We start from the raw sequence: 25,266 nt of genomic DNA, 5'->3' as shown, positions 1-25,266 counted from the left end.
CCCCCTGCTGACTCAAATTCAAACATCCTCCTGCAAAGCAAGGCTCTGGCCTGAAGAAGGGCTGGGTCCCAGGTGAGCCAAGCCTAGGGTTCTCGCTCCACGGGGAGGGCAGTGGAAGTCAGTCGGTGGTATTTGCTCAGTGATGGTCCAGGAACGGGGCTGCTGTTGGGTATCAGAACAGGGCCCTTCCAAATGTCATGCAGGAGCCCAGGTCTGGGGGTGACTCTTGGCCTCTGGTCCAAGTGGAACATGCCTTGTGTCCGGGGAGAATTGGAGGCATGTGAGCAGAAATACCAGGGCAGTGGAGTGGACAGAATAAGGGTAGGCCCAGGAAGCCCTCCACCCCAACCAGCCAGGGGCCAAGGGACAGAGCCAGGTGAAGGGGTCTGAACCTGGAGAAGGTCTTCAGAGAGAGCTAGGAGGAAATCGGAGGAGGGAGGGGACTGGCAGTAGGAGGTCACTCCTTGGGACCCCGGGCTGGGAGGGAGATCTGGAGGGTCACAGGGTGGGCGAGCAGGCTCTGAGGGACCACAAGGAGAGGGATCCTGGAAGCTAGAGGAGGGGTGAGTTTGAGCACACCGGGGACTGGGTAGGGAGTGACAGGAGGAGCCCGGTTTGCAGCCCTGGAGAGTCACTGGGAGCAGACATCTGTCTCCAGGATCCCCTGGGAAGCTTCGCATGCCCAGAGTGGGCTCAGGCCCCTGAATGTCCTTCCCAGGGCCAGTGCTGCAGTTAGACCCGGCAAGAAGGGCCCTATCCGGCCCCGGGTTTGGAGGGTGACGCCCGGCCCTCCCCCAGCTCTGCTCACCTAATGATGCAGAGAATCCCCAGGGCCAAAGCAATGGGCCAGCAGAGCCCAGGAGCCCTCAGCCCCAGCCTCTGGGTATCCAGGACCCTGGGATTTCCTGCCTGCTTCCCGGCCTCCTGAGACCTCTCCCACAGCAGGTCAGGTATTCCAGACAGGCCAAGAAGGAAGGCTGTCCTCACTCTCCTCCCACAGCCCCTCCCTTAGTTCCTGTCCTGCCCTCTCCCAGGGCCTCCTCATGCCCTTCCTGGTGGGCAGGGAGGTGGGTGGGTGGGTCTAGGTTCTTACAAGTTGCCAGTCCCTCTCAGAAACCCCCACAGCCAAAGTGGTGAGACTGTGTGCTGCAGGGGGACACCAGATCGGGTCCCATAACCGAAGCAAGGGCAGCTGCCTCCCAGTTTCTCTGGAGGTGCCCAGTATGAACACTCAGACCGGCCCCCACAGAGGTGGAGCAGGGCCAGAGGGCAGGGCACCGTGAGCAGCTAGGCTATGTGTCCTCCTGGCCCCCAGGGTTCAGGACACATACCAGGCAGGCAGGGTTCTGTCCCACCCTGCAGGTAGAGAAACCAAGGCATGTACTCTGGGGGATAGCCTCAGGCGGTCCTTTCCAGGGCACTGCTGCTGGGGGCGGGGGAGCCCTGCGGTGGCCCCATAAACCCCAGTGGGCTCGTGGAGAGGTATTTGGCAGCTGTCCAGGAGGCTGCCAGCCTCCAGTGTGTCTGCATGGCTGTTTTTCAGAGGCTGGAGGACACTGTCTTGAGTCCCATGGCCACCAGAGAAGCCCGGACACTGACCGTTCGTGGGGCAGGCTGGCGGGCTTTGCCCACGCCTGTGCCCGCCCGAATCCGTGAGATCGTGGCTGGCAGCCTGGGGGACGAACCACATCAAGGTGATGAACGGTGGTAGGGGTGACGATGGAGGTGGGGTTGGGCACCAGGGGAGCCACAGGGCCATCAGCTTCCTCACCCGCCCCGCAGTGTCCCCCTCGGCTGGCCTCTCCAGGCCTGTCATCTTGCGGTGTGATGGGGCACAGAACCACACCCTCCCACAGGGGTCACCACAGGGGTCCTGTGTCAAGCCCCACAGCGTGTTTACCACAAGGCCACAAGGACTCTCCAGCGCTGCATTTCTGTTTGAGACACATTTGTGACCAGCCATCTGGATTTCATCGTATTTGTTTCATTAGATGAGTGAAAACCCTGAAGGTCGAAACCCAGGAAGCACAGACACTGAGCTAGTCCCCCCAGCCCGCCCAGCCCTCTGCTCACCCAGCCTGCAGGTCCCCTCCAGACCTCTGCTCACCCAGGCCTCCCCCAATCCCCTGCCACAAGCAGAGCGCTTTGCAGCTGAGGGACTGGCCCCCAGCTGGGTCCCTGCAGCAGGCCACCCAGCGGATCAGGCCACTTGGCCCTTGCTAGTGCAGGTGACTCCCTCATGTGTGTGTCCTGAGACCCCTTTCTGTAGTCAGGGTCTGTCCAGCCTCCTGAGGGAACCAGTCACTCACAAAAGGTGTATGCTAAGGAAGAAGAAAGCCCACTGTGTGCTTAGAAAAGCAGCTCACTATTCAGATGCGATCCAGTTACCCCAAATCAGTAGTTCTCACTGCTTCACAGGGGGCGGGGGTCCCCAGAGTCCAGGCCACTCCCACACCCTCCACTCTAATTGGTTTGGGACTGTGTTGGGGTTAGAGATGTGGATGAGAGGTAGGGCAGCCGTCAGTGGCCTGTCCTCCAGCAGGAGAGGGAGGGAGGCCTGGAGCATGAAGCCCACATCCCCTAGCCAGGGTCCCGGGGTCAGACCTGGGACCTTCCTGGAAGAGCAGGGCAGACCAGCCGTGGGAGCCCAGTGAGGGGCCCAGAGGCCCACCGGATGGGGTGCGGTAGCTGAGGAGATGGGGGGACCCTGGTTCGGCCACCGGGCTGACACTGGTGCTACCTGTCCAGGGACACAGGAGCCACTGGCCATCGCGGCCCGTGTGCAGGAGGAGAACGAGCTCCTGCAGGAGGAGCTGTCCAGGCTGGAGAACCTGCTGACCCAGGCAGGCTCTGAGCAGGACGAGCTGGCCGGCAGGTACCATGCACTCAGTGAGCGGGTAAGCGTGTGTCCCGGGTATGTGGGCACAAGCAGAAGGCGGCAGCCTGGCCTGCGGCAGGGTGGTCACCTGCTGGGACTGGTGGTTAGAGGGCCGGGACCATTGTTGAGTCTTAGGACACAGAGGGACAGGCGACCTCAGCCGCAGCACATCTAAACCCCGAGCCACAGACCGGAAAACAGGCTGGAGAGGGGTGGGTGAGAACAGGACGAGTGTCCAGGCCCCTCTTCCTTCTAGTGCTCCCCTCCCCCGGTCTCTGAAGTGTGGACCCATGTCCTGGCTGCCTGGGGGCTTTGTGGGGGAAACCTAGTCATCCTGAGCCTTTGGCCTCAGCCCCTCACTTTTGGGGTCTGCTAGGAATGGGCCCCAACCCTCAGACAGAGCCTGTAGAGAATTGGCTTTGCCCCCCTGACCTTTTCCTGACAATCAAGGCCACCACGGACCTCAGAGGACAGCTGTGACCAGTGGGTCCTCAGTCCTCGGTTCCCAGGGCACCCACAGTGCCTTCCACCATAGCAAGAGACCATGCAGTTATAAAGTGTGGGGTTGGGGGAGCTCCTCTTGTTCAGGTGGGAACCCATGCCAGAAAGCTGAGGAAGCCTGCCAGGCCTGAGCCTCTTTCCAGGGTCTGCCCCTCTGAGCCCCATGGCTCTTGAGTGGGACTGGGCCGGGATGTCCGGTCCCAGTGTGGGGTGCTCAGGGCCTCCGATGCATCTGGCTCACCCTACCCTTGCTGTCTTCAGAGTCCTCCTTGCACTACGTGACAGGATAGATGACCCCACTTTCCTCAGAGCAGCCAGACTTGCTGAGGGCCGTGCTGTCCCCATTGGAGCCGAGACTGAACCAGGTCTGGCCCTTCCAAGCATGACCAGTGACCCGTGCCAGCTACCCAAGGGCATCGCCAGCCCCCACACTGAACACCCGCTCTCCCCGCTGCCCCACCCCTACTGTACCCCTCGGGGCAGGACCACGAGCGTCAGTGTCCTCATCCCCGTCAGGGCCAGGAGGACATCAGTGAGCTCCAGCCCTCCAGGGCTGTCTGTGGCCTGGGCCCTGTTGTGGGGGTGGGGGACCTTCCTAGCACAGGGTGGGGAGATGTTGGGAACCGGGGGTGGGAAGAGAAGCCAGAAATCCTGTGGACAGATTAGTAAGCCTCATGAGTCAGAACTGAACTCCCAGACCCCGCAGCTCAGCGCACATGGCCGGCTCCCGCGGGCATCCAGCCTCCCCCTTGTGCAGACGCCTGAAGGGGCCAGGCCTCCCCAGCGTCATCCCCGAGCAGATGGACAGGGTTGGGCAGGGGTCAGGGTGGCCAGTGTGCCTGCTCTATGGACACCCCCAGCCCCTACCCTGGCCTCCAGCCTGCCCACTGACCTGAGTTCCCTCCCCAGACACCCCAAGTGTGCTCTGGGTCGGCACAGCTGGGGGCAGCCCCTGGCACCTCCTGTTTCCCTTGGAGCCCCAGGCTCCCCATCTGCTCAGGCCCCAGCAGGGATCCAGGAAGGACATGGGCTCTGAGGCAGGCCTGGTCCAGCTCAGACGACCCCCCTCTCCACCGGGCCTGCGGGGGGACGAAGCCCACTCGTGGTGGTGGCCATGCTCCTGCCCACCTGCGAGAGGAGACACTGGGAACGCAGATTCCAGCACCGGGGTTGGGGAGGTGTGCTGCTGGAGGGGCGGGACGCCTATATTCAGCTCTCTCAATGGAGAGTGACCCCAGTTCAGCCATCCTGCCCCTTAAGAAGCAGGCCCCGGAGACCCTTCCTCAGCCAGCCACAGGCACTGGGCATAGGGTCAGGGGCGAATGCCTGTCCCTCGGCCCCCTTGTGGGGAGGGGCCTGAGCCTCAGCAGGCCCCTGCTGGCAGCCGGAGGGGCACCCCTTCTCCCACCTTGGGGAGGACTTTATCCACAGCCGCCCTGCATGGGGGCTGAGGAGCCACTGGCCAGGTGGGGACTTCTGTTCCTCTCCAGCTACAGGCCCGCCTGGAGAGCACAGAGGCTCGGCTGCGGAGGTCGGAGCTGGAGCACAGCGTGGACCTGGAGGAGGCCTTGGGACGTCTGGAGGCTGCTGAGCAGAGGTGAGTCGGGATGTGTGAGGCAGTCAAGGCTACTGGGAGCTCGGCCCTCACCCCTAGAGGCGGCAGACCCCACTGTGCCTTGGGGCCTTTGGCAGTCTCTTCCTAAAGTGACTCCAAGCCAAATTTGCCTGGACATGTTGGCTGCAGGCTGCAGGCCTCAGAGGCAGTGGAAGGAGTGGGCAGAGCAGGGTGGGGAGGGGTCCCACCGGCTGTGGCCTCAGGTGTGGGGTGCAGGTCCCACAGGTCTGAGGGTCTCACAGGCCCTGTGCTCCTAAGCGTGCCCCCTCCAGGCCCCTGATGACACCAAGGCTGGTGCCCTGGCCAGCACTGCAGGCAGGCCCCTGAGCTGACTGTGGCCCCTGTTAGCACAGCCAGTCCCAGGGTGCCCATGGGGGCTGCCCTCAAGACCCCTCTTCTTCACGCTCTGGCCCTGCCTCCCAGGTCCCCTCGGCTGCATGGTCAGGGACTTCTCTGCTCACCAGCGACCAGTGCGTGTCTTGCCCTAGCCTCCCAGTGGTAACCCCAGCTCTCCAGAAGCAGCCTGACCCCCAAGCTCCAGGAACCCGTCCCTGGAAGGGAAGGGCAGGTCTCCACACCGCAGGGAGGACAGACAGGAGGGGTTACACCCCTGAACCCAGCGGCAAATCCAGACCTGGGGGAGGTTAGAACATTTATGGAATACTTCCCATTACTTGCTTCATCCTCAGGGACTCTGGAAATGGAAGGAAAGTGCTGAGAAGCATTTTGAAAACCAGTTTTCAAAAACAGCGGGGGAGAGGGGAGGGGTCACAACCCAGGAGGAGAGGACGCCCAGGTTGCAAAGAGGAGCAAAGAAGGTCCCTTTTGTGGCCTTGCAGCCTGCCCAGAAGGGCTGGCTCTCAGAGAGACACTCTACCCCAAGCAGCCGGCTTCAGTGGAGAAAGGACCCCACGATCACAGGGGGGCTGCCCCCTTCCTAGGGCGTATAGACTCCCTCTCTCCACTGCCCCGTGCCCTCCTCCCAGGCCTGGTGCCCTCAGCTCCCAGTGCCACCGCTCTCGTGTGTCTCAGGGCTCACGGCCCCTGCGACAGAGCCAGCCACACTCATGGAGCACAGCCAGGAACGCTCAGCACGGGAGAAGAGGGAGAGTAGGCATCTCAGAGACAGAGGAGGGTACCGGGGGCACTCAGATACTGGCACCCTTTGGGGAGCCATGGGGGACCCATGGCAGGTGGTCTGTGCCTCTTAGGTGTGGTCTGGGGATCTTCACACCCAAGCTGGGTCAGCCGGGCCCCGGAAGCATAGGGCTTGGCTCTCAGAGAACCTTTCAAAGGAGAAGCCACTTGCCCACTGTCACACTGCTGTGGTTTGGGCCCATCCAGGAGCACGGGGCTCTCCCAGGTGAATGCCCTTCTGCGGGAACAGCTGGAACAGGTGAAGAAGGCCAACGACAGACTGGCCGAGGAGCTGGCCAGGACGGCGGACGGCATGCTCCGTCTTCGGGGCGAGCTGGAGCTGAGGGAGGCCCAGCGCTGGACTGGGAGACAGGTGCTCTCCCACTGTGCCCGTGGGCGGGGGACACGGGCTCTGGTGTTTGTGGCTGGTGGCAGGGAGGATGCAGAGGGGGCCGGGAGAGGGTGAATTGGTTCTCGCTGTGGTTGCTCCTGGAAGGCAAGGCCACTGACCTCCTGTCACCCCATGTTCCCCATCCAGCTTGGCCACAGTAGTCTGCAGAGTGGGGGCACCGGAGGAGGGAGGCCCTTGCTTGAGAATAGGCAGGACCTCAAAATCAGACTCGGAAAGTAGAATGAGGGCACAGGGTCCTGGGTCTTGCACAGCCTGCCCCATTCTTGAGAGAGAAGGTGAGCTCGTAGGCCCGACTCCCGCTCAGACTGCAGGGTCGGGGACACTCGAAGGAGCCAGGAGCCACGCAGTTGCTCCCAGCCCACGGCCAGTGCCAGCAGGGCCCTCCCAGGCCTTGCCTGATCACAGTCTTCTGAAACCCTAAGCCCTGCAGGGGTTCAGGGCACAGTGCCCCAGGCCACAGCCTCAGGGCTGTTCTTTAATAGCGAGACCCCTGATGTGAGCTAGGGGAGATGCTTGGGAAAGATGACGTCCCACTCCCCTGCCTGGTCCTGGTCTTCCCACGGCTAGGCTGTGGCCCCTGAGTGAAAAGAGGCATTCACACCTCTGCTCTGGTCTGTCCTTGGACACAGTCCCCTGAAAGGGGCCCAGTCTGGGGCAAGGTGGGCCTCCGCAGCTGTGGCCGTCCCTAAGGAGGGGTCAGGTGTCCCCACGGCCTTCCTACTGTCCTCTCCAGATGCCACTGGCAGGATTCCTCTCAGACACTGCCTGGAAAATGCTTCCAGGTGAAAGCCAAAGCCAAGGGGGTCCAGTGTTCCTGGGCCCCAGGCTGACCCCACACAGATGTCCCTCAGAAGAACCCAACTCACGGGGCTGTCCTGCCCTGTCCAACCAGCGTCAGGCGGAAAGGACAGCTGGCTGGGCCCCCACAGGCCCGGGCCACAGCTGCCACACAGGAGGGCTTGTCCCCCGTGCCCAGCTGTCTGTGGCTGTTGTTCCATGGAAGGCTGGGTGGGCCTCCTGCTGCATGGACAGGGAGGGGCAACAGAGGGAGGGTGAGCCTTTCCACGTGTCCCTGAGAGGGCCATGTCGGTCACCACAGGGTGGTGGCTGACAGCAGGGCCCCTGCATGCGGCAGGGGGCCTGTGAGAGGCAGCCCCACATCCCTGCTTCCACCTCTTCCTGTGGCTGGACGTGGGCCCGCCGAGTGGAGATGAATGTCCTGGAGGACAGGTCTCTAGTTCAGCTTGGACTGGCTGGTCGAGGGTCTTCATCTCACCCTCAGCCATGAGAGGAAGTCTCACTGGTCAGCAGGTGTTCTCTCTCAGTACTTTAAAGACCCTTTCTTTGTCCTCTGGCGGGAGGTTGGCACCCAGGGCCTTTGATGGTATCTGTCCTCCCACCTGGCAGCTTTAAGATCCTGGCTTTGACTTTGCCGTCCTGCAGTTTTACTTGGGTGTGTCTCTGTGCAGATTTCTTTCTGTTTATTCTGCTTCGGACTCATCTGCTGTGTCTTTGTTACTTTCGGAAAGTAGTCCTCGCATCTCTGAGTGTTGCCTGTGCTTATCCTCGCTCCTCCCGACTCTGAGCAGGCCCACTGCTCTCAGGACCCCCGACTCCCTCCAGCCTTCTGAACCTGGCATGTCTTCTTTGTGTCACACTGGTTTGTAGTCGAGACAATGTCTTCAAATACACCTACCTGGTCAGCATGTCTGTCTCTGGTGTCCAAGCGCTGTTAATCTCTGTCTGCTTTGCTTAAATTCCAAATATCCTGGCTTTCATCTTTAAGAATTCTGGTTGATTCTTTCCCAAATATCTTACTCTTTTTTTTTTTTTTTTAGATTTTTATTTATTTGTTTGACAGGCAGAGATCACAAGCGGGGGCGGGGGGGTAGCAAGCTCTCTGCGGAGCAGAGAGCCCGATGCGGGGCTCGATCCCAGGACCCTGAGATCATGGCCTGAGCCGAAGGCAGAGGTCCAACCTGCTGAGCCACCCAGGTGCCCCCCAAATATCTTACTCTTAACTCACATGTTCAAGCCTCTTGTTTACTTGCTGAGGCATCCTGAAAATAGGTATGTTCTCCATTGTGTTTGATGTTCCAACATCTCAAGTTCCTTAAGGACTGATTCTATTGTTTCTTCTGGCTCTTGACCATAGTGCTCTGTTTCCTTGTGTCTTTAGAGATTTTTTTTTTTTAATTTTAAACCAAGAGCTGCTTATTTTTCTTAGAACTTTGTGAAAGTTCTTTGGAACCTGGAAAGGAGGTGGCATCTTCCAGAAGGGATTTTTGTTTGCTTCTGACAGGTGCGTAGGGGCTCTGACAGTCTTTGGGGTCCCAGTGAAGTAAATTTTCAGCCTGAGTCCTTTTTAAAACCTAGGTTGTATGAATTCAGACTGAAAACTTTATATAGGCTGACTTGGGACCCCCTATCCACAGGGAAGATACTTTTCCTTTGCATCTTACCATCAGGCTGCTGTCACAGAACCACAGACTGGAGCTTATGTCATGCTAACATTAATTCTCACAGTTCTAGAGACAGGAAGTCCAAGGTCAAGGTGTGAGGCCATTCAGCGTGCGGCCAGGGGACAGCTCCTTCTCACTGTGAACACACACAAACCCACACACAGTGCAGGGGGCAAGGGGGCTCCCCAGGGGCCCTTTCACAAGGGCAGTAGCTCCATCATGAGGGTGGAAGCTGAAGCCCCCACCCCCAACCGCGTCCCTCTGGGGATTAGGTTTCAACGTTTGGATTTTAGGGCACGCAGACATTCCATCCATGGTACCTCCTCACGGCATCCTGCAGGCAGGGCTGTGCGTGTGCTCGTGTGTGTATGTGGGCACATGGGTTCTGGTCAGTCCTTGCTGGCACCCCAACTTGGAAAGCAGCTTTGAGATCTCACTCCTGAGTGTGGGCAGACTCCCCCTTTGGATGGGCCCCAGGCTTCTCTCTCAGTCCCTGGAGCCAGTGTGGTCAAGGAAACGTGTTTGAGTTACTGAGTTTGGCAGGAGGTTGCCTGTGTTGCTCTCGCGTTCCTGACCTCGCCGGTTCCTGGCGTGACTGTTCCTCCCCACGTCGGCCAGCCCGGCCTTGCATTCCGGAAGCTGTGAAGTCTGGAATCTAACATAGTTAATTGAAGTTCCTGGGCAGCCAGGCTAGGCATCCGCTCCTCCAGGGGGCAGGTCTAATCCCTGCTCTTTGATGATCACGATGGGGGGTCGGTGGAGCAGGCAAGCACACTGAGGACTTGGGGGCACACAGCCAAGTGTTCCTGGGCTCAGTGGGGGGGCCTCGGATGTGGGATCAGGCCAGGGGATGGCAAAGGCTTCATGAAGGAGAAAGGGTGTGTGCATCCTGAGAGCTGGAGGAAGTGAGGGCACTTTGTCAGAAAGAAGCATTCCGGGGCACCTATAACAAGCAGGGAGGGCAGAGGGAGTGCGGGGCAGCGCTGGGCACGTGCTGAGCCCTCTGGGAGCTCAGGAGGTCAGCACTCAGGGCACAGCCGAGTTCAGGGCCAGGGAAGGTGGTGTGGAGACTCAGGACCCCTGGGCTTCAGCTCCGTTCCCTGGAAGGCAGACACCACTGGACATACATGGCTCCATCCCATTATTGCCCCCAGCTCTGTCCCCTCTCCCACCCCTACAGTCCTGCAGTGGCCTCCTGCTTCCCCATTTCTACCCAAATTCACTTAGCCCTGTCTCAGCGGGCAGCTTCTCCAACTTCCCCTCCGTGAGCTCCAAGTGGTAGAGGCTTCTGGGTCCCTGGTACCTTCAAGGACCAAGCCCCACAGCTGGACATGTTAGGGGCTCCCCCAGAGCTGCTCTCTTGGTGCTGGGGGAGGAAGGGAAGCTCCCCTCCCTGCACTAGGGGAGGGAGGAGACCCAATTGCAGAGGGCTGCAGGGAGACCAGGCTGGGTGAGTTCTGGTCCCGGGCAGGACCCAGATGTGGCCATCTGCCCAGGTCCAGGTCCTCAGAGTAGGGGAATGAGCACCGCACCCTGGGAAGCAGGGGATTTGCATTATTTGAGAAGGTAAGCCCCTGGGAAAGGGGGCTGCAGGGCCACGGGCAGCACTGGGTCTGCTCCCTGCCGTGGCTGCCAACCCAGCTTGGCATCTGGAAGAGGGGCTTGTGGGGAGGGGCTGCAGGGCTCCTCACACCAACCACACCTGAAGTAGACCGCAGCCTCTTGTTTTCAGAGCCCACGCACACGCTCAGGGGGGCCCCAGGAACTCCTCCTCCTGTGGAGACAGGTCACCACGCTCCGCATACAGCTGGCTGACTTGCGTGCAACCACAGAGAGGTATGGGCACTGGGCCCACGAGGGTGGGGGACATGGGGCATCAGGTTGACCTCGTGGGTGCAGAGGAACGGACAGGAGAGGTGGGCGATGGGGGAGAAGCACAGACAGAGTGAGGTAAGCAGGGGTGCAAGGGGAGAGAAGGCAAGGGGGCAGGCCAGCTGGGGGATGCTGCAGAGGGGGTATCCCTAGGCAGAGCGTTGGGGCCCCTCAGATTCCTCTGCTCTGGGATCCTTGAGGTGCATGTCAACAGGAGACAGTCTCAGCAGGTCAGTGTTGACTGGAAGCAGAGAGGCAGTCCTATCTGGCCTGGCCTAGCCCCCGCTCCCCTTCCCTGGCTGGGATGTGGCCACAATCCAGGCCTTGTGCTGGGGGCTTCTGAGGATGACAGGGGAGGGGTCTGCTGTGGGCAGAAAGCAGGGCCCACGTGACCAGATCCTGCCCGTGGGGCGGCTCATGACCTTGGGTCCTGAGGCTCAGCTAGGGGTGCCACCCTTTTCTCGCAGGGGTCTCACGGACATGCGAGCGGAGGCAGCTAGGACGGCCTGGCGCCTGCAAACAGCCTGCCTGAACCTTGACTCCCACCTGCGGCTGTCTGCTGGCAGCGGGCCAGGCAGCCTAGAGCCGGGGGCCCAGCGGGCTGCACGGCTGGAGCGGCAGCTACGGGACAAGGTGCAGGAGATGCTCCAGTTGCAGGGCCGCTGGGACGCAGAGAAGGTGGCGCTCCAGGCCAGGTGGGTGCTGGGGGTGGCAGGCTTGGAGGTGGGACACCTACCCCTCCCCACCTTGAGCAGCAGCGGGTCCAAGGCTCACACACACGGCTCATGCTGCTTCGCCTCCTGACCCGTACCCAGCACTCCCACATCGGGGCACCTCGCACGCTGCTGGCACCAGAGGGATGGTCCCCATTGTGAGCTCCTGCATCCCGAACCATGCCCCAGAGGCCGAGCTAGAACGCCCGAACTTTGAGGGTTTCGGGGAATGCGGCAGGGGCACATCTGGACTGTGTCCTCCTGGCTGGCTCCCAGAAGGGACTTCTCTGGCGGAGAAGCACATCCCTGCAGAGGTGGGCACCCGCTTGGAGGTAGAGCACTTAAGAAGCTGAGGGGGACGGAGGGGCCCAGGTATACTCCTGGTGCAGAAGAGATCAGGGCCTCTCCTGGGGTCTGCGAGGCTCAGAGCAAGGTTTTGGATACAGAGGTTTTGGATACAGAGCTACATCGGCAGCTCAGAAATTTCAGGAGAGCAGCTCCAGCAGACAGTGGGGAGGCAATGCCCCAGGGGAGGCCTAAACTGCTGAATCCAGGCACAATTCCTCAGAACCAAGGACCGCCTGGCCACAAACACCTGCAGGCCTGCCCTCAGGGAGCCAGCTGAGTCCAAGAACCCCAGACCAGCCCCAAAGGAGCATGGTAGCCCAGTGCAGCCTGCAGCGGCTGTACCCCAGGACCTGCACCAAAGATGCAGGGCCACAGGAAGGGGGACCCAGAGGACTCTGAGAAGGAGGTGGCTCCTGGGAAGGAAGGGATAGTGATATGACTTGTTAGACTTTCGGTGGCTGAGGTGCTCCCGGCAGAGGAAGCAGCTGGACCAACGGCCATAAGGACAGGGGCACGGCCTCGGGGAGCCACTGGCCATGATGCTGGAGAGCCAGTCATGGTCACAGTGGGGACCTGGAATGCTGAACTCTGATTCCGCAGAGACGGCAGGGGCCATTGATGGTTCTGGAGCAGATGAGAAGTTCCTGCCCAGACAAGGGACCAAGGCCAACTCGCCCAGAGCCGGGGTGTAGGCTGCACCACAGGGGAGTCTGGACACAGCCTGCACGTCTGTGGGCCCCCCCGTGTCCATGTGCTGGGCTTTGTTCTCTGCTCCGACAACCCTTTCCCCAGCCCCACCTTTTCTCCAGACTCTCCGAGCAGACCCTGCTGGTGGAGAAGCTCACAGAGGAGAACACAAAGAAGGAGACCACCATCTCTTCCCTCAGAACACAGGTTCAGAAGCTGGTGCGCAGGGCTGGGAAAGCGGCTCTCCGCAGGGGGCCAGCCCAGGGTGGGGGTGCGGCGCCAGCCCTGCTGAGGCAGCTGCTCCGGCCATGGCAGGCCGGGAGCCCTGGAGCCCAGCTGGACGCCTTGGAGGAGGAAGTTCAGTCCCTGCAGCACGTTCTGAAGAGCATCACAGAGGTGCAGGCCCTCGGTCCTTCCCGCGGGAGAGCAGCTGAGGCACTGGGGTCCTGAGGGCTGATCACTCATGGGATCTGGAGGGTCCCCTCGTGGCCATAGCCCTGAGCTCCCTCCCTCCGTCCCCTCCTCTCCGTACCCTGAAGGTGGCCCAGGCAGATGCTGGGGGCCCAGAGCTGGCACGGAGTGGCAGGATGGGCGCCGAGGAGGCACGGGGCCAGCAGGGGTGGCCCGCATGCTCTACCGCGTCCCCCTACCGGGGCATGTCCCCACTGCGGGCCCACCCCCTGGACACCCCGGAGCCTGCACTGCAGGCTGTGCAGACAGCCATCGAGAGGCGGCGGCGGCTGGAACAGGTGGGCACCCACGGCCCACAGGGGCAAAGCTATGCCCGGATCCCTGCCAGGGCCAAAGTGCCATTACAGGCCTGCTGTGGCTCGCCCAGAGCTGGATCCCTGGGGGCCACAGGGAGGGCAGCCTGGGTGCCAGCACAGGGAGTCGGGGGCCTTTGAGAAGGAAGTGCCTCCGGGGAAGGGTCTGGACACAGCCAGTGCATCTTCGAGGCCGGGGAGGTTTGGCTCTGGTCCTGAGGGCATCCTTCTGGGGAGAGTCTGGTCAAGGGTCAGTGGGGGCTCACGCCACACCCCCGCCTTGGGCAGGAGCTGCGCCTGCAGCTGGAGTTGTCACAGGCGGTGGCCGCCAGGCTCCGGGAGCAGCTGTCTGAGAGCCAGCAGGAGCTGCAGGCCTCCAGGAGGCTCCTCCAGGAGCGGGCACAGGAGCAGGGGCGGGAGCGCGAGGACCTCCTGCGCCAGCTGGAGACACAGAGCCGGGAGGCACAGCACTGCCGGGCAACCAGCGAGCTCCTGCGAAGGTGACGGGAGGGCTAAGTGGGGCAGGCCGGGCGGTGCCAGCCCGGGGGTGCTGCCAGCAGGAGGGAGAGAGGGGGCCCCACCTCCAGGACCAAAACTGCTCCTGGCGAGGCCCCCTCCCTTGTCCCCTCAGCCCCATGGCCCCCCACCTGCTCTGAGTCTCCTTGCCCTCAGCTGGGCCCACCTGGGCTGCCTCTGCCCAGGACACACCTTCCCAGAGCCCGGGCTCAACGTATGCCCTGCCCCCCCTCAGACTGCCTCTCTGCTCCACTTCCACACTCTCTCCTACCTCCTGCCTCCTATCTGACTCCCAGGACTCCTCCCAAGGGTCTGTCCATCCTTCAGAATGGTCCATAAATCCCCCCGAACTCCCTTCCCTCCACATGCATTGGGGTCACTTGAGAACCCTCCTGGGGTGCCCTGTGGATCTAAAGACCTGTGGTACAGTTCGCCATGAGGCTTTCTGGAGGCTTCTGTGGGCATCTTACTGCCCTGGGGTTGGTGGGAGTCAGGAAGCACAGGACAAGAATCTCCCGGGACACCTAGTCCTGAGTGAGGGGCTAGGGGGGACTTCCCAAAGCGACAGGCTGCCTGAGCTGGGATGTGGGAGGCCAGCAGGCTTGGGCTGGAGGAACAGGGCGCTTGCCCAGGGAAAGACAAGGGCAGAGGAGCTCAGCCTGACATGGGGTGCGGCAAGGAGCAGTGGAGGAGGAAGGTACCGGGAAGGCCGAAGCCTTCCTGTGACGGGGGGAGGCCTTCCCAGGGGCAGACAGGAGCCGAGGTGGGGGAGCGCAGAGCCTTGCGATGAGCAGGGTGAGGCTGGGGGGCCCTCTCCCCATGGAGCAGAGGGTAGTAGGGGCCGGAGGGCTATTAGCAGGGGGCACTGCCTCCTATACCCATGGCTTGGAAGCGCTGGTCTGGCTGCTGGGGGGCAAGCTGCAGCAGCCAGACAGGGGGGCCTGCCTGGGTGGGCACCTGAGCGTGTGGGGCAGAGGGGCCAGATCCCATGGGCACTGGGGAAAGGGAGGCTTCGGGACTGGGTGCTCCAGGGGCCAGAGCCCGAGGGGGAGCAGCTGAGGTCCAGATTCCTGGCTGAGGGGTGGCATGCTGAGAGGACCCAGGGGTGAGTCAGCCTGCGAGCACGGCTTTGCACAAGGCTGCTACACCTCCAGGGCCTGGGGCTCCTGTGGGACAAGGTGAACAGGGTGCCAGCAGACGAGGGGTCCCTTCCTTCCCGCTGAGCTCTGCGAGGACTAGCTGAACTTGGCCTTTGGGTGGCAGAGAGCTGAGCACGGCACGCACCAGGGAGCAGGACCCTTGAGCAGGACCAGGGGCTCAGAGAAGACCTCCAGGAGAGGACCGGCCCGCCGGAGCCCGAGCTGGTTGGGTCTCTTCTGTCCCCCACCATGCTTCCCCAGCATGCTGCCCTCAGTGGCCCCCTGGCCTGGCGTCCACCTGGCCCTGCCACGCTCTTGGGACTCCCCTTACATTTGACTCTACCTAGGGGACGTCCCTCAGCTCCCCTTCCCCGGATCCAGTCCTGGGGCTGCCCCAACCCTCCGCCTCCCCTGCCACCAGAGAGAAAAGGGCTCTGGAGACTGCGGTGGACGAGATGAGGGGGAAGGCGGCCATTTCAGACGCAGAGAAGCAGAGGCTGGAGGCCCAGACCGAGGAGCTGCAGAGGGGTCTCCTGCTGTGGGCAGAGCGGAAGGAAGAGCTGACGCAGCAGGCCGAGCGGGGCCGCAGGGAGCTAGAGGCCAGGTGCGCCGGGCAGAGTGGCTGCCACGCCTCTCAGTCTCCATGTCCCCAGCCGCAAACAGGGCCATGTCCTCAACAGGCTGGGAGTGGGGGCACCTGATGGGACAGCAGCGGCAAAGGGTTCTCCAGATTCCCCCAGGCTGGGCATCACCCACACCCCCTCACCCCTGCTCCAACCTCCCAGAAAGGCCTACTCCCCACCCCCAGGGCCAGAGTGCGCTGTGAGCACACACACACACAAACACACCCACACACTCCTCATCCAGGGCTGTCAAGGTATGGACCAAGACCACCCACCAAGGCCTCAAACAGGACTAATGAGTTTCTGGGCCCTACAAGGCCGTGCATGCTCCTCTGGGGCTCCCTGGGCTCGGAGGGATCTGCGGCCCATCATCCTGCCCATTGTGGCCCCCACCTTGCCCTGAGGTGACCTCACAGTCTCTGTCCTCTGGTTTCTGGACCGCAGTCAAGGGCGCCTGGAGCAGCTGGAGGAGAAGGTCTCGGGGCTCAGGAAGGAGCTGGTGTCAGCCCAGGAGGCACTGAACTCGGCCCGGCTGCAGAGGGACGTTCTGGAGAGCGAGAGGGAGGGCCTGCGCAAAGCCCTGGCCCGGGTACCCGCCCTGCCTGCTCTCCCCCACTGTCTACGCTGGCCCGCCCCCTCCCAGTCACTTGTCTCCTCACCCTCCAGGGCCCTCAGTCCATCACCAGAGTTCCCAAAGCCACCAACAGCTTCCTGGGTCCCCAGCTGGTGGGCGCAGGCCTGTCCTGCCTGGCCACTGGCCACACCTGCTTCTCCATGCGTCTTGTGGGGCTACCCCACCACATCTGGCTGCAGCCTGAGGACCCAGGGGGCCAGTGCCCACCTCAGAGGCCTTGCCACCCTATCCTGCCCAGAGCTCCCTCCCTTCCTGGCACCACAGCTCTGCCCGAGCAGAAGGTCCGCTTGCAGATCTGAAGTCTCATCAGAGTGACTGCGCTGTCCCCCCATAGGCCGAATCCAGCAGCACTGACCTGGAACTGCTTGTGACCCGGCTGAAGTCAGAGGGAGCAGAGCAAAGGGACTCCCTGGCCAGGATGGCGGCCCTGACAGAGGCACTGGCTCACGACAAAGGCAACCTGAGCCACCTAGTCCTGCAGGTGAGAAGCCCCCCACCCCCCACCACCACCCTCCTCCCCTTCTCCATTCCTGCCAAGAGAGCAGGGGTCCGGGGAGGAGGCATACTGGGGTACAGGAGCCTGCCAGGTCCCGCACAGGCCCAGCAGGGTGCTCAGCCCACGGGACTGAGGGTGCCGGCATATGGAACACAGCTGCCTCCCTGCCTGCACCCCCCACCTCCACCCCCCACCCCCTGCCGCCATGGCAGCTGGAGCAGGAACGGGACCAGCTGCAGGAGCAGCAGAAGGCACTGGAGCAGGAGCAGGCCGGAGCACGGGAGCGGCTGGTGCGGGCAGAGCAGCAGCTGGAGCTGGTGCAGACGGAGCGCGGGGGCCTGCAGCGGGCCTGCGGGCGCCTGGAGCAGCAGCTGGAGCAGCAGCTGGGGCAGGCTGCCCGCTTCCAGCAGCAGAAGGCCCAGCTGCAGGAGCAGGTGGACCAGGTGAGGTGTCCGCCGGGCTCCCAGGCCCTGCTCCCACCTAGCAGGGCTGCCCCACCGGGCTCTCTGGGGCATGGAAGGCCACGGGTCACCTTTTGAAGTCACGCTGGCTCAGGATGGCTGCTGCAGTGCCTTCTGCCACCAAAGCTAACCGCTAACCGCTGTGGCCAGATTCAAAGCCCGCTCTGACACTGGCTTCCCGGTACAGGGGTCGGGGGTTGGTGAGGAGGAGATGGGGGGCGGGATATGTAGAGAACCGGTACGTGGAGCCTGTGCCCCGTGTCCAGGGCCTGTCCCAGGACCCCCTCAGAGGACCGAAAGGCTCTGTCTCGTGACTTCCAGACACTTGGGGGTCAGGAGTGTCACTGCTTCCTCCTCTGTCCTGTTTCTCTCCTCCCTGGACCTCTCTGCTCTCACTGTTCTGTCCGCATCTTTGCTCATGCATTCATTCTCCCACTCTCCCCGGACCTCAGCCTTCGGAGGAAGGCAGGCTCTGTGGGGAGTGACCCTGGAGCACTTTGCTTTCCTCCAATCCCAGCCTGTTGCCCCATGTGGAACGCTGCGCCCATAGTCTTGGGCACCCGGGGCCACCAGCTGTCTTGGGTGCTCTGGGACTCAGCTCTGCGTCCTTCTGTCCCTCAGGTTCTGTCCCATCCTTTCCAGCCCGTCTCTTCCCTCCTCCTGTCACTGGAGTGTGATTTGCACTCAGGAGCCACTGCGCAGGTCCACGAGTTGTGACCATTGCGTGCACTGCACGGCTGGCACCGAGGAGACGAGGATGGTCTCCCCAGGGCCTCAGGTCCACCGCGCCCCAGGCAGTCTCTGTGCCACACACCCCACCCATGCACCGCTTCGCCTGTCTGAGAGCTTCTGGTAAAGGGAGCCGCAGAGCTGGGGCCCCGTCTCAGCACGATGTCAGTGGGTGCCATCGCACTTAGCTGTAGTGAGAGCTCGGGGTTTTGACCGCCTGGTAACACTTCACATACAAATAAACCACATTCGCTTTTCCATTTCCTTGCTGCTAGGCATTTGGGTTCTTTGCAGTCTGGGTTTTGATGCACAAGGAGGCCATGGACATGGGTGTACGAGTTGCAAACGTATATAGGGAGGGGAATGTGGCCCTTGGGTAGGTGGGTGTCAAACTGAATAAGAAACGGGCCAGTGATTTTCTGAACTGGTTGCATTGCTTTCTCCACTACCAGCAATGGACTGGTGTGGGTGGGGGGAGGGCTTTCAGTGGCTTCGTGGCCTTGTCCACACTTGGCATCACCCATTTCTGCTTTTCAGCTCTTCTGTGTGTGTGTGTGTGAAGTTATATACCACGGTGGTTTGAACTAACATGTCCTAGATAATAGATGATCTGAGCACATGTTCATATGCTCACTGGAAAGTTGCATACTGTATTTTGTCAAGTGTCTGTTCAACTCTTGTGCCCGTTCTTACTGGGTGTTTGGTTATGGACATATAAGAACTTTTGATGTATCTTGAACACGAGTGCCTTGTCAGACAGATGTACCTGGAATAGTTTACTCACCTTTGTGACTTGCCTAGACATTTTCTTACTGTTGTTTTTAACTTTGGTAAAATCCAATTTGCCAAGTTTTAAAAAAATGTGTGGTTAGGATTTCCTAGGTACTGTCTCAGACACTTTTATGTAGCCCAAGGACAACCAAATGCTGCCTATGTCTTCACCCAACTCTAACATAGAGGTCTGTGAGTATGGCAATGGTTCTCAAAGTGTGCTCCCTAGGGCAGCAGCAGCAGCACCTGGGAACAAGGTAGAAATGCAGATTCTCAAAATGCCCTGCTCAAAACCGACTGAGCCAGAAACTGCAAGGTGGGCGGCAGAAATCTGGATTGTAAGGAGCCTTCCAGGTGACTCTGATGCCCCCAAAATGTGTGAACCCCTGGAGTGTCATGTAAAGTAAGACCTGAAGTCCGTTATTTTTCATACAAATGTCCAGCTGTCCCAGCACCAATTTTTAAAGACTGTCCTTTCTCCCCTGAATTACCTTAGTGACTTGTTGAAAGTAAATTGAACATATGTCTGCACATAGGGGCACAGATCGGATTGTTGACCTGTGCAATCTGCTCATTCTTTCCCCCAGACCACACGGTCTTGGTTACTGTAAAGTCTCAATAAAGCTTGAAATTAAGTAGCATGGATCCTCCAATCTTATTCTTCTTTTTCTTTTTAAGATTTTACTTACTTATTTGAGAGAGAGATAGCAAGAGAGAGCACAGTTGGGGCGACAGGCAGAGGGAGAGGGAGAGGGAGAAGCAGACGCCCCGCTGAGCAGGGAGTCCAAAGCAGGACCCAATCCCAGGACCCTGGGATCATGACCTGAGCTGAAAGCAGATGCTTAACCAACTGAGGCTCCCAGGCACACCTTTACTCTTCTTTTTCAAAATGGTTTTTGACTGTTCTGAATTTTTTACATATCCATATACATTTCAGAATCAGCTTGCAAATTTCTGTCATTCTCCGCTCCCCCCACCCCCTGAAAAGCTTGCTAGAACCTCGATTAAGATTGTGCTGACTTTACAGGTCAATTTCAGAAGCCTGGACACCTTCACGACATCACGGTGTCCCTCCGTAAAGGTGTGGTATCTCTCTTAATTCTCCCAGCTGTGTTTTGTGCTTGGTGTAAATGCCTTGTCCACATTTGATTAAATTGATTCTTAAAGTTGATATTGTGAATTGCTTTGCTTTTTAAATTTTATTTTCCTACTATTCATTACTAGTGTAGAGAAATACAGTCTCACCTATGAAATTTGAGTCACGTGACCTTACCAAGTTCACTGGTGAGCTCTAAGGTTTCTGTGTTCATAATCATGGCCTCTGTGAAGAGCAACAGTTTCCTGTTTCTGGTGTGCACGTGGGTACAACATAGTTCTCCCAGGCCCCTCAGTGGACGTGCTGGGTACTGACCAAAGCTTCTACCTTCTGGTGAGCCCTACCTCCAGGTTTTGTTTTCCCAATTCTATTAAGACTGCCTGAAGTTCTGTGTGACTTCTCAGATCCTTGGCTCCCACTTCTCATTCAGAGTCATAGTCTGTTGGCCCCATACTTGTTTGGAGTTATTTTATTTTTAGAAAAAAGGAATACCATTTTTAAAAACAATACAGAATCTGAGTTTCCCCTCCTCTCTGATATCTTTACCTCCCCAACTGCTTCGGTAGCTTTGAACTCGGGGTTAGGTCTCCCTAGTCTCGTAAGCCTGCTGAAACCATAAGTCAAGTCCCCAGCCTTTAGGTAAGGCCTTATTCACAGCTGCAAAGGAGCCTTGAGCTACTTAGGAGCTGGCCAGTACCACGAGGGAGATCTGTGGTACAGTGTCGGGCTCAGCTGGACGCACAACTGCTTGGGTCTTGACTGCTTTGGCAGTTCTCGGGCCCTCATACAGTTTCTTATGTTGCAGGTGCACTGCAAAATTTTCCAGCTGCCCCAGGTGGGAGGGCTGGTCTTCAACCACCTCCTTCACCATTATCAGAAGCAGAAAGTTCTGGTCTTGATGTTTGAAGGATTTTTTAATAGGTTATAGAATAATACTAGGATAGCCATTATTGCCATTAGCATTTTGATGAATTCATCCACTGTCTTCTGACTTTCCTTGTTGCTGGTTGGAAATCAGATGTCAGTCTTCTTGTTGCTCATTTTAAGGTAATGTGTGTTTTCCCCTCTGGATTTGTTTTTGTTTTTTGTTTTTTGTTTTTTAAAGATTTTATTTATTTATATGACAGACAGAAATCACAAGTAGGCAGAGAGGCAGGCAGAGAGAGAGGGGGAGGCAGGCTCCCCACTGAGCAGAGAGCCTGATTCGGGGCTTGATCCCAGGACCCTGGGATCATGACCCGAGCCAAAGACAGAGGCTTTAACCCACTAAGCCACCCAGGCGCCCCTTCCCCTCTGGTTTTAAAAGGTGTCTTTCTTATCTTTGGTATTCAGAAACCTTACTATGCTATGTGTCTGTGATAATTTCTTTGTATTTATCCTGTTGGAGGATTATGGTTCATTTTAAATCTGTGGCTTGATGGATTTTACTGGATTTGGGATATTCTTGTGTAGTGCCTGTTCAAATTCTCCCTCTCCTCTCCTACTGCAACTTCAATTGTACACATGTTGGACCTTCTTACCTTGTCCCATGTGTCTGTCACACTCTCTCCTGTGTTTTTCATCCATTTCTCTCTTCATGATTCAGTCTGAATGCATTCTTTTGTCTATCTTCCAGAGGAGTAGTCCTCTTTTCTGTCTAAGCTGGCATTGAATCCATATATTTATTAATTTCAGTCACTGTACTTTAAAATTAGATTGTTTCTAGTTTCTAGTTCTGTTGTGAAATTCCACATCTTGCCATCCATCTTCTCAAACATTGAATTACAGCTACTTTAAACTCTGTGTCTGACAACTCCAATATCTGAGTACCCAAGAGGCCAGGAAGACATCAGTATTTATTTTATGTTCTTACATGTGTTTTTTTGTTTTGTTTTGTTTTTTGCTATATGAGCCTATATCCTGATATGCCTGGTAATGTTGATTAAATGCCAGATATCGTGGGTCAAAAATTGTAGAAACAACTTGAGGATCTTGATGACTCTATTCTTCCAGGAAGACTTACTTCTGGTTCTGGCAGGCAGTAAGGTAAATGAGCACCACAGTCCCTGGTGTTAGTGTCTCAGACATGGGCTTCAGCTTGTATGAGGGATGATCTAGTTCTGATTCCATTCCACTACCAGAGTGAGGCCCTGTGTGAGTGCAACTGAAAGTTGAGCTGTTTTTTACGGCCCCTCTGCTATGATGGTTCTGAACTTGACTTTTTGTTCCCCTGAGGCCATAGTCCCATCAGAAACTCCCAGTTTTAGAAACTGAGAAATGGAGGCCAAAACTTCTAGACGAACAAATTCTGAGGAGAGAAGAGACGCCAAGTGGTGGGTTCAGCCCTCTGTGTCCCTCCCTCTAGGTCTCAGTTCCTTCAGTCCCCACTGCCCTGGTAGCTCTCTGAGGCCTTGTACAGATCCCTGTGTCCAATCCTGTCTAGAGTCTTGTGATGTTCTTGATGGAAGTGTTTGTCTACAGCACCCTGCTCCTTTGCCACCTTCTCCTGCCATTGCTGTGTCATGTTTTCTGCTCCCTGGACACTTGTGGGCCAACCAAGGCTACCATTTAGATCAGGGGCAGGCTCTTCCCTGGGAATGCTCAGTTCAGGGACTTCTCTGCCATTGTTTCAGGAGAGGAGGCCCCTCTGCTGTGAAAACACACACATGCACTTCTGAGGTCCAGCCTGTCTTCTGTCCACTCTCCTGTCCACTCTCCTCCCCCCTCTTCCTCTGCGCCATTCTGCACAAAATTGCTACTTTTCTCACCCTCCCCTCACCCTCTCACTTTCTGCCAGACTGTCCCTGCCCTCTCCCCTAGGTCACGTGCAAGAAACAGGCCCTGGAAGAGCAGCTGGCCCAGAGTCTGCAGGACCAGGAGGCCCAGATGGACTCTCTGCAGAGGGCCCTGCAAGAGAAGGAGGCTTTGTCTGATGAGCGGACCCAGCTGCTGGCCAAACAGGAGGCCCTGGAGAGGCAGGTCCAGCTCACAGCTGAGGAGGCAGCTGATCTCAGGTACCTGGGGCCCTTCCAACAACTGGTGTCCACACAGCTTCATCCTTGAAGGGCCTGCAGTGTGGCAGCGGAGAGGCACCTACTCCAAGACTGTAGAGCAGAGCAAGTCTGTCTATGTGGGAGAGAGGTTGTGAGTGAGAGGCAAGCACAGTGCCTGGATTAGAGGAGTGTCTCGAAGTGAATCTAGTGAGAGCCCTGGGATAGCCCTCCTGAGCAAGGTGGCTCTACTGGCCAGATTCCAAGTAACCAGAAACCCAGTTCAGACCAGCAGAAGGGAGGCATGAGATGTCTTGCTCATGGATCTAAGAAGTTCAGGGTACACATGGCTTCAGGCAAGGCTGGATCCAGGTGCTTCCACAGTGCTATCAGGATCCTGTCTCTCCCTGCTCAGTCCTACTTAACTCAGGGAATTTTGCTCTCAGGCAGGCTCAGGGTAAGAGGTGGTAAATGGTCAATGGCCACTCCAGGCTCCCTCCTCCAGCAGACATAGTGCCCTTCTCCCCACAAAGCCCAAAATCTGCACCATTGACCATCATGAACCATTAGATGTTCTGAACCAATCCCGGGAGTTGCAAGGCTCAGATTGGCAGGATGGAATCTCATGCCCACCCGTGAAGCCAGGGGCAGTGTCAGCCCCAGGGAACCATGAGGTTGAGGCCAAGATGAACTTCAAAGACCATCAGGAGTCACTTGCAGAAGAAATGAAATAGGCACTTGGAGGTGAGAATGGGATGCCTATTGGTTATTGCCCCGTGAGCAGAGCTAGTTCCAAGGTCTCTGTGGAAATCCAAAAGCTGGTGGCTTTCTGGCCCCAAACTTGCAGGCTCTCTTGAGAACATCTAAGTATTTTTATAGAAAGGTTTCCTCTTGGAATTCCAGAATTTGGGGATCACAAGAACCCTTCGAGTCCCAGGTCCTTAAATATCTTCACAGACAAACCTCTTTTGCAAATGAAAGCTGATAGAGAAATTGGAACAGAAAACCTAACAAAGACTACTCTGGGTCAGCCAGAGCAGAGGTCCCTGCCTGCTGCCCCCTCCCAGGCCCCATGGGTACTCAGAAGAGCAGGGGTTAGAGGCCAATCACCTGCCAACATCTGCTGCCCAGATCGCTGGCAGAGGCTGGGCAGAGGCCTCAGGAGCCCAGGATCCCCCCTCCAAGCCCAGCCCTGACCACTGGGCCCAGGGTCCCTGCACCAGCCAACCCAGGAGCCCCCAGACAGAGCCCGCTGCTCATTTAAACAGCACTTCACAGTGAGCAGTCTGAGCTTCTGCTGACTAGGCTGCTGGGGACGCACCAAGCCACATGTGCCTGGCACGTACAACCCCCAGCACACACAGGGTGTGTTTATCGGGCTAGCTCTGGGGGTTGGAGGGTGTGACCACGGCAGCCTTAACGAGCTCCAGGTGATGCCGACAACCAGCAGGGGTGCGGAGTCCTGCTGTAGCTTGATTCTCCTGTGGTGGGCAGCATGACAGTGACGGAGGACCCCAGGGTTCAAGGTCCTGCAGCCCCCACAACAGGGCCCTGATGAGGCAGCAGCCCCACAGACACTTTCTCAGTTCGCAGGGTGCTGGGGCCCTCGCCGGCCAGAGAGATGGGTGGTGTCTCTGCCTGACCCCTGCCTGCACACTGGCTTGTCTTGCCTGGCCTCTGCTCCAGAAGGCTGAGACCCTTGGGGCTCGATCTCACAACACTGAGCTCATGACCTGAGCTGAAATCAAGAGTTGGATGCTTAATCGGCTGAGCCACCCAGTGCCCCTCTACTATTTTTATTGTTCTGAGTTGTTTATTTGCTGCTTGTTTTGTTTTGTTTCACTTAGCTTTTTAATCCATCCGAAAGATTATTTTGTGCAGGGCCTACTTTGGTTCTAGAGATTTAAAATGAATGAGATGTTTATTCTGTTTTTCTTGTGATTTGTGAGCCTGGCCTGGTAGGCACCGTCCCACTGTCTCGGAAATGAGCTCTGCGCCATCCCTCATCGGCAGGACTGCCTGGGTGATAGGCCCCAAGGTCTGATGACTTTCTGCAGGGCCGAGAGGGACTCTCTGGAGAACAGCCTCTTTGAGACCCAGCAGCTGTCCAGGCAGCTACAGGCACAGAGGGAACAGCTGGAGGGAGAGGCCCAGAGCATGCGGCTCGCTCAGCAGGCCCTGCAAGGTGCTCCCCGTGGGGGCTCTCTCTGATCTTCTCCCCCTGTCAGAGGATCTCAGTCCCCAGATGTGCTGCTTCCACTCCCCAGTCCCCCGAAGGGAGGCAGACACAGGCCTGGAGCTCACAGGACTGGACAGTTCCTGCCACTCTTGTCTGGGAGGGATGGGCACCCACCCTACCACCAAACTGGACTGTGGCCACAAGATCAGTAAGCTGGCTCCCTGCCCCTCCCCTATGCTCCCTGGTCAGCCCGCCCTGCCTGGG

General features: G+C 58.5%; 1 protein-coding gene across 1 annotated transcript in view; it reads left to right on the top strand.

The window, feature by feature from the left end:
* CROCC2 (ciliary rootlet coiled-coil, rootletin family member 2) overlaps nucleotides 1–25,266 on the top strand; it is a gene marked incomplete at both ends in the record, with an annotated part of 60,567 nt that overhangs the window by 7,332 nt on the left and 27,969 nt on the right. Inside the window, 15 exons of the mRNA XM_080799417.1 lie at nucleotides 1,544–1,694; nucleotides 2,749–2,897; nucleotides 4,870–4,976; nucleotides 6,339–6,504; nucleotides 10,738–10,841; nucleotides 11,345–11,572; nucleotides 12,748–13,021; nucleotides 13,165–13,374; nucleotides 13,678–13,889; nucleotides 15,466–15,648; nucleotides 16,112–16,256; nucleotides 16,636–16,782; nucleotides 17,010–17,240; nucleotides 22,654–22,847; nucleotides 24,881–25,008. Coding sequence (XP_080655543.1) covers nucleotides 1,544–1,694; nucleotides 2,749–2,897; nucleotides 4,870–4,976; nucleotides 6,339–6,504; nucleotides 10,738–10,841; nucleotides 11,345–11,572; nucleotides 12,748–13,021; nucleotides 13,165–13,374; nucleotides 13,678–13,889; nucleotides 15,466–15,648; nucleotides 16,112–16,256; nucleotides 16,636–16,782; nucleotides 17,010–17,240; nucleotides 22,654–22,847; nucleotides 24,881–25,008 — 2,629 coding nt within the window. The remainder of the gene's footprint in view (nucleotides 1–1,543; nucleotides 1,695–2,748; nucleotides 2,898–4,869; nucleotides 4,977–6,338; nucleotides 6,505–10,737; nucleotides 10,842–11,344; nucleotides 11,573–12,747; nucleotides 13,022–13,164; nucleotides 13,375–13,677; nucleotides 13,890–15,465; nucleotides 15,649–16,111; nucleotides 16,257–16,635; nucleotides 16,783–17,009; nucleotides 17,241–22,653; nucleotides 22,848–24,880; nucleotides 25,009–25,266) is intronic.

The sequence above is a fragment of the Martes martes genome, assembly GCF_963455335.1.
Source record: "Martes martes genome assembly, chromosome: 3".
Lineage (NCBI taxonomy): Eukaryota > Metazoa > Chordata > Mammalia > Carnivora > Mustelidae > Martes > Martes martes.
Note: the sequence above shows the minus strand (reverse complement) of the source record. Positions and strands in the feature narration are given on the sequence as shown.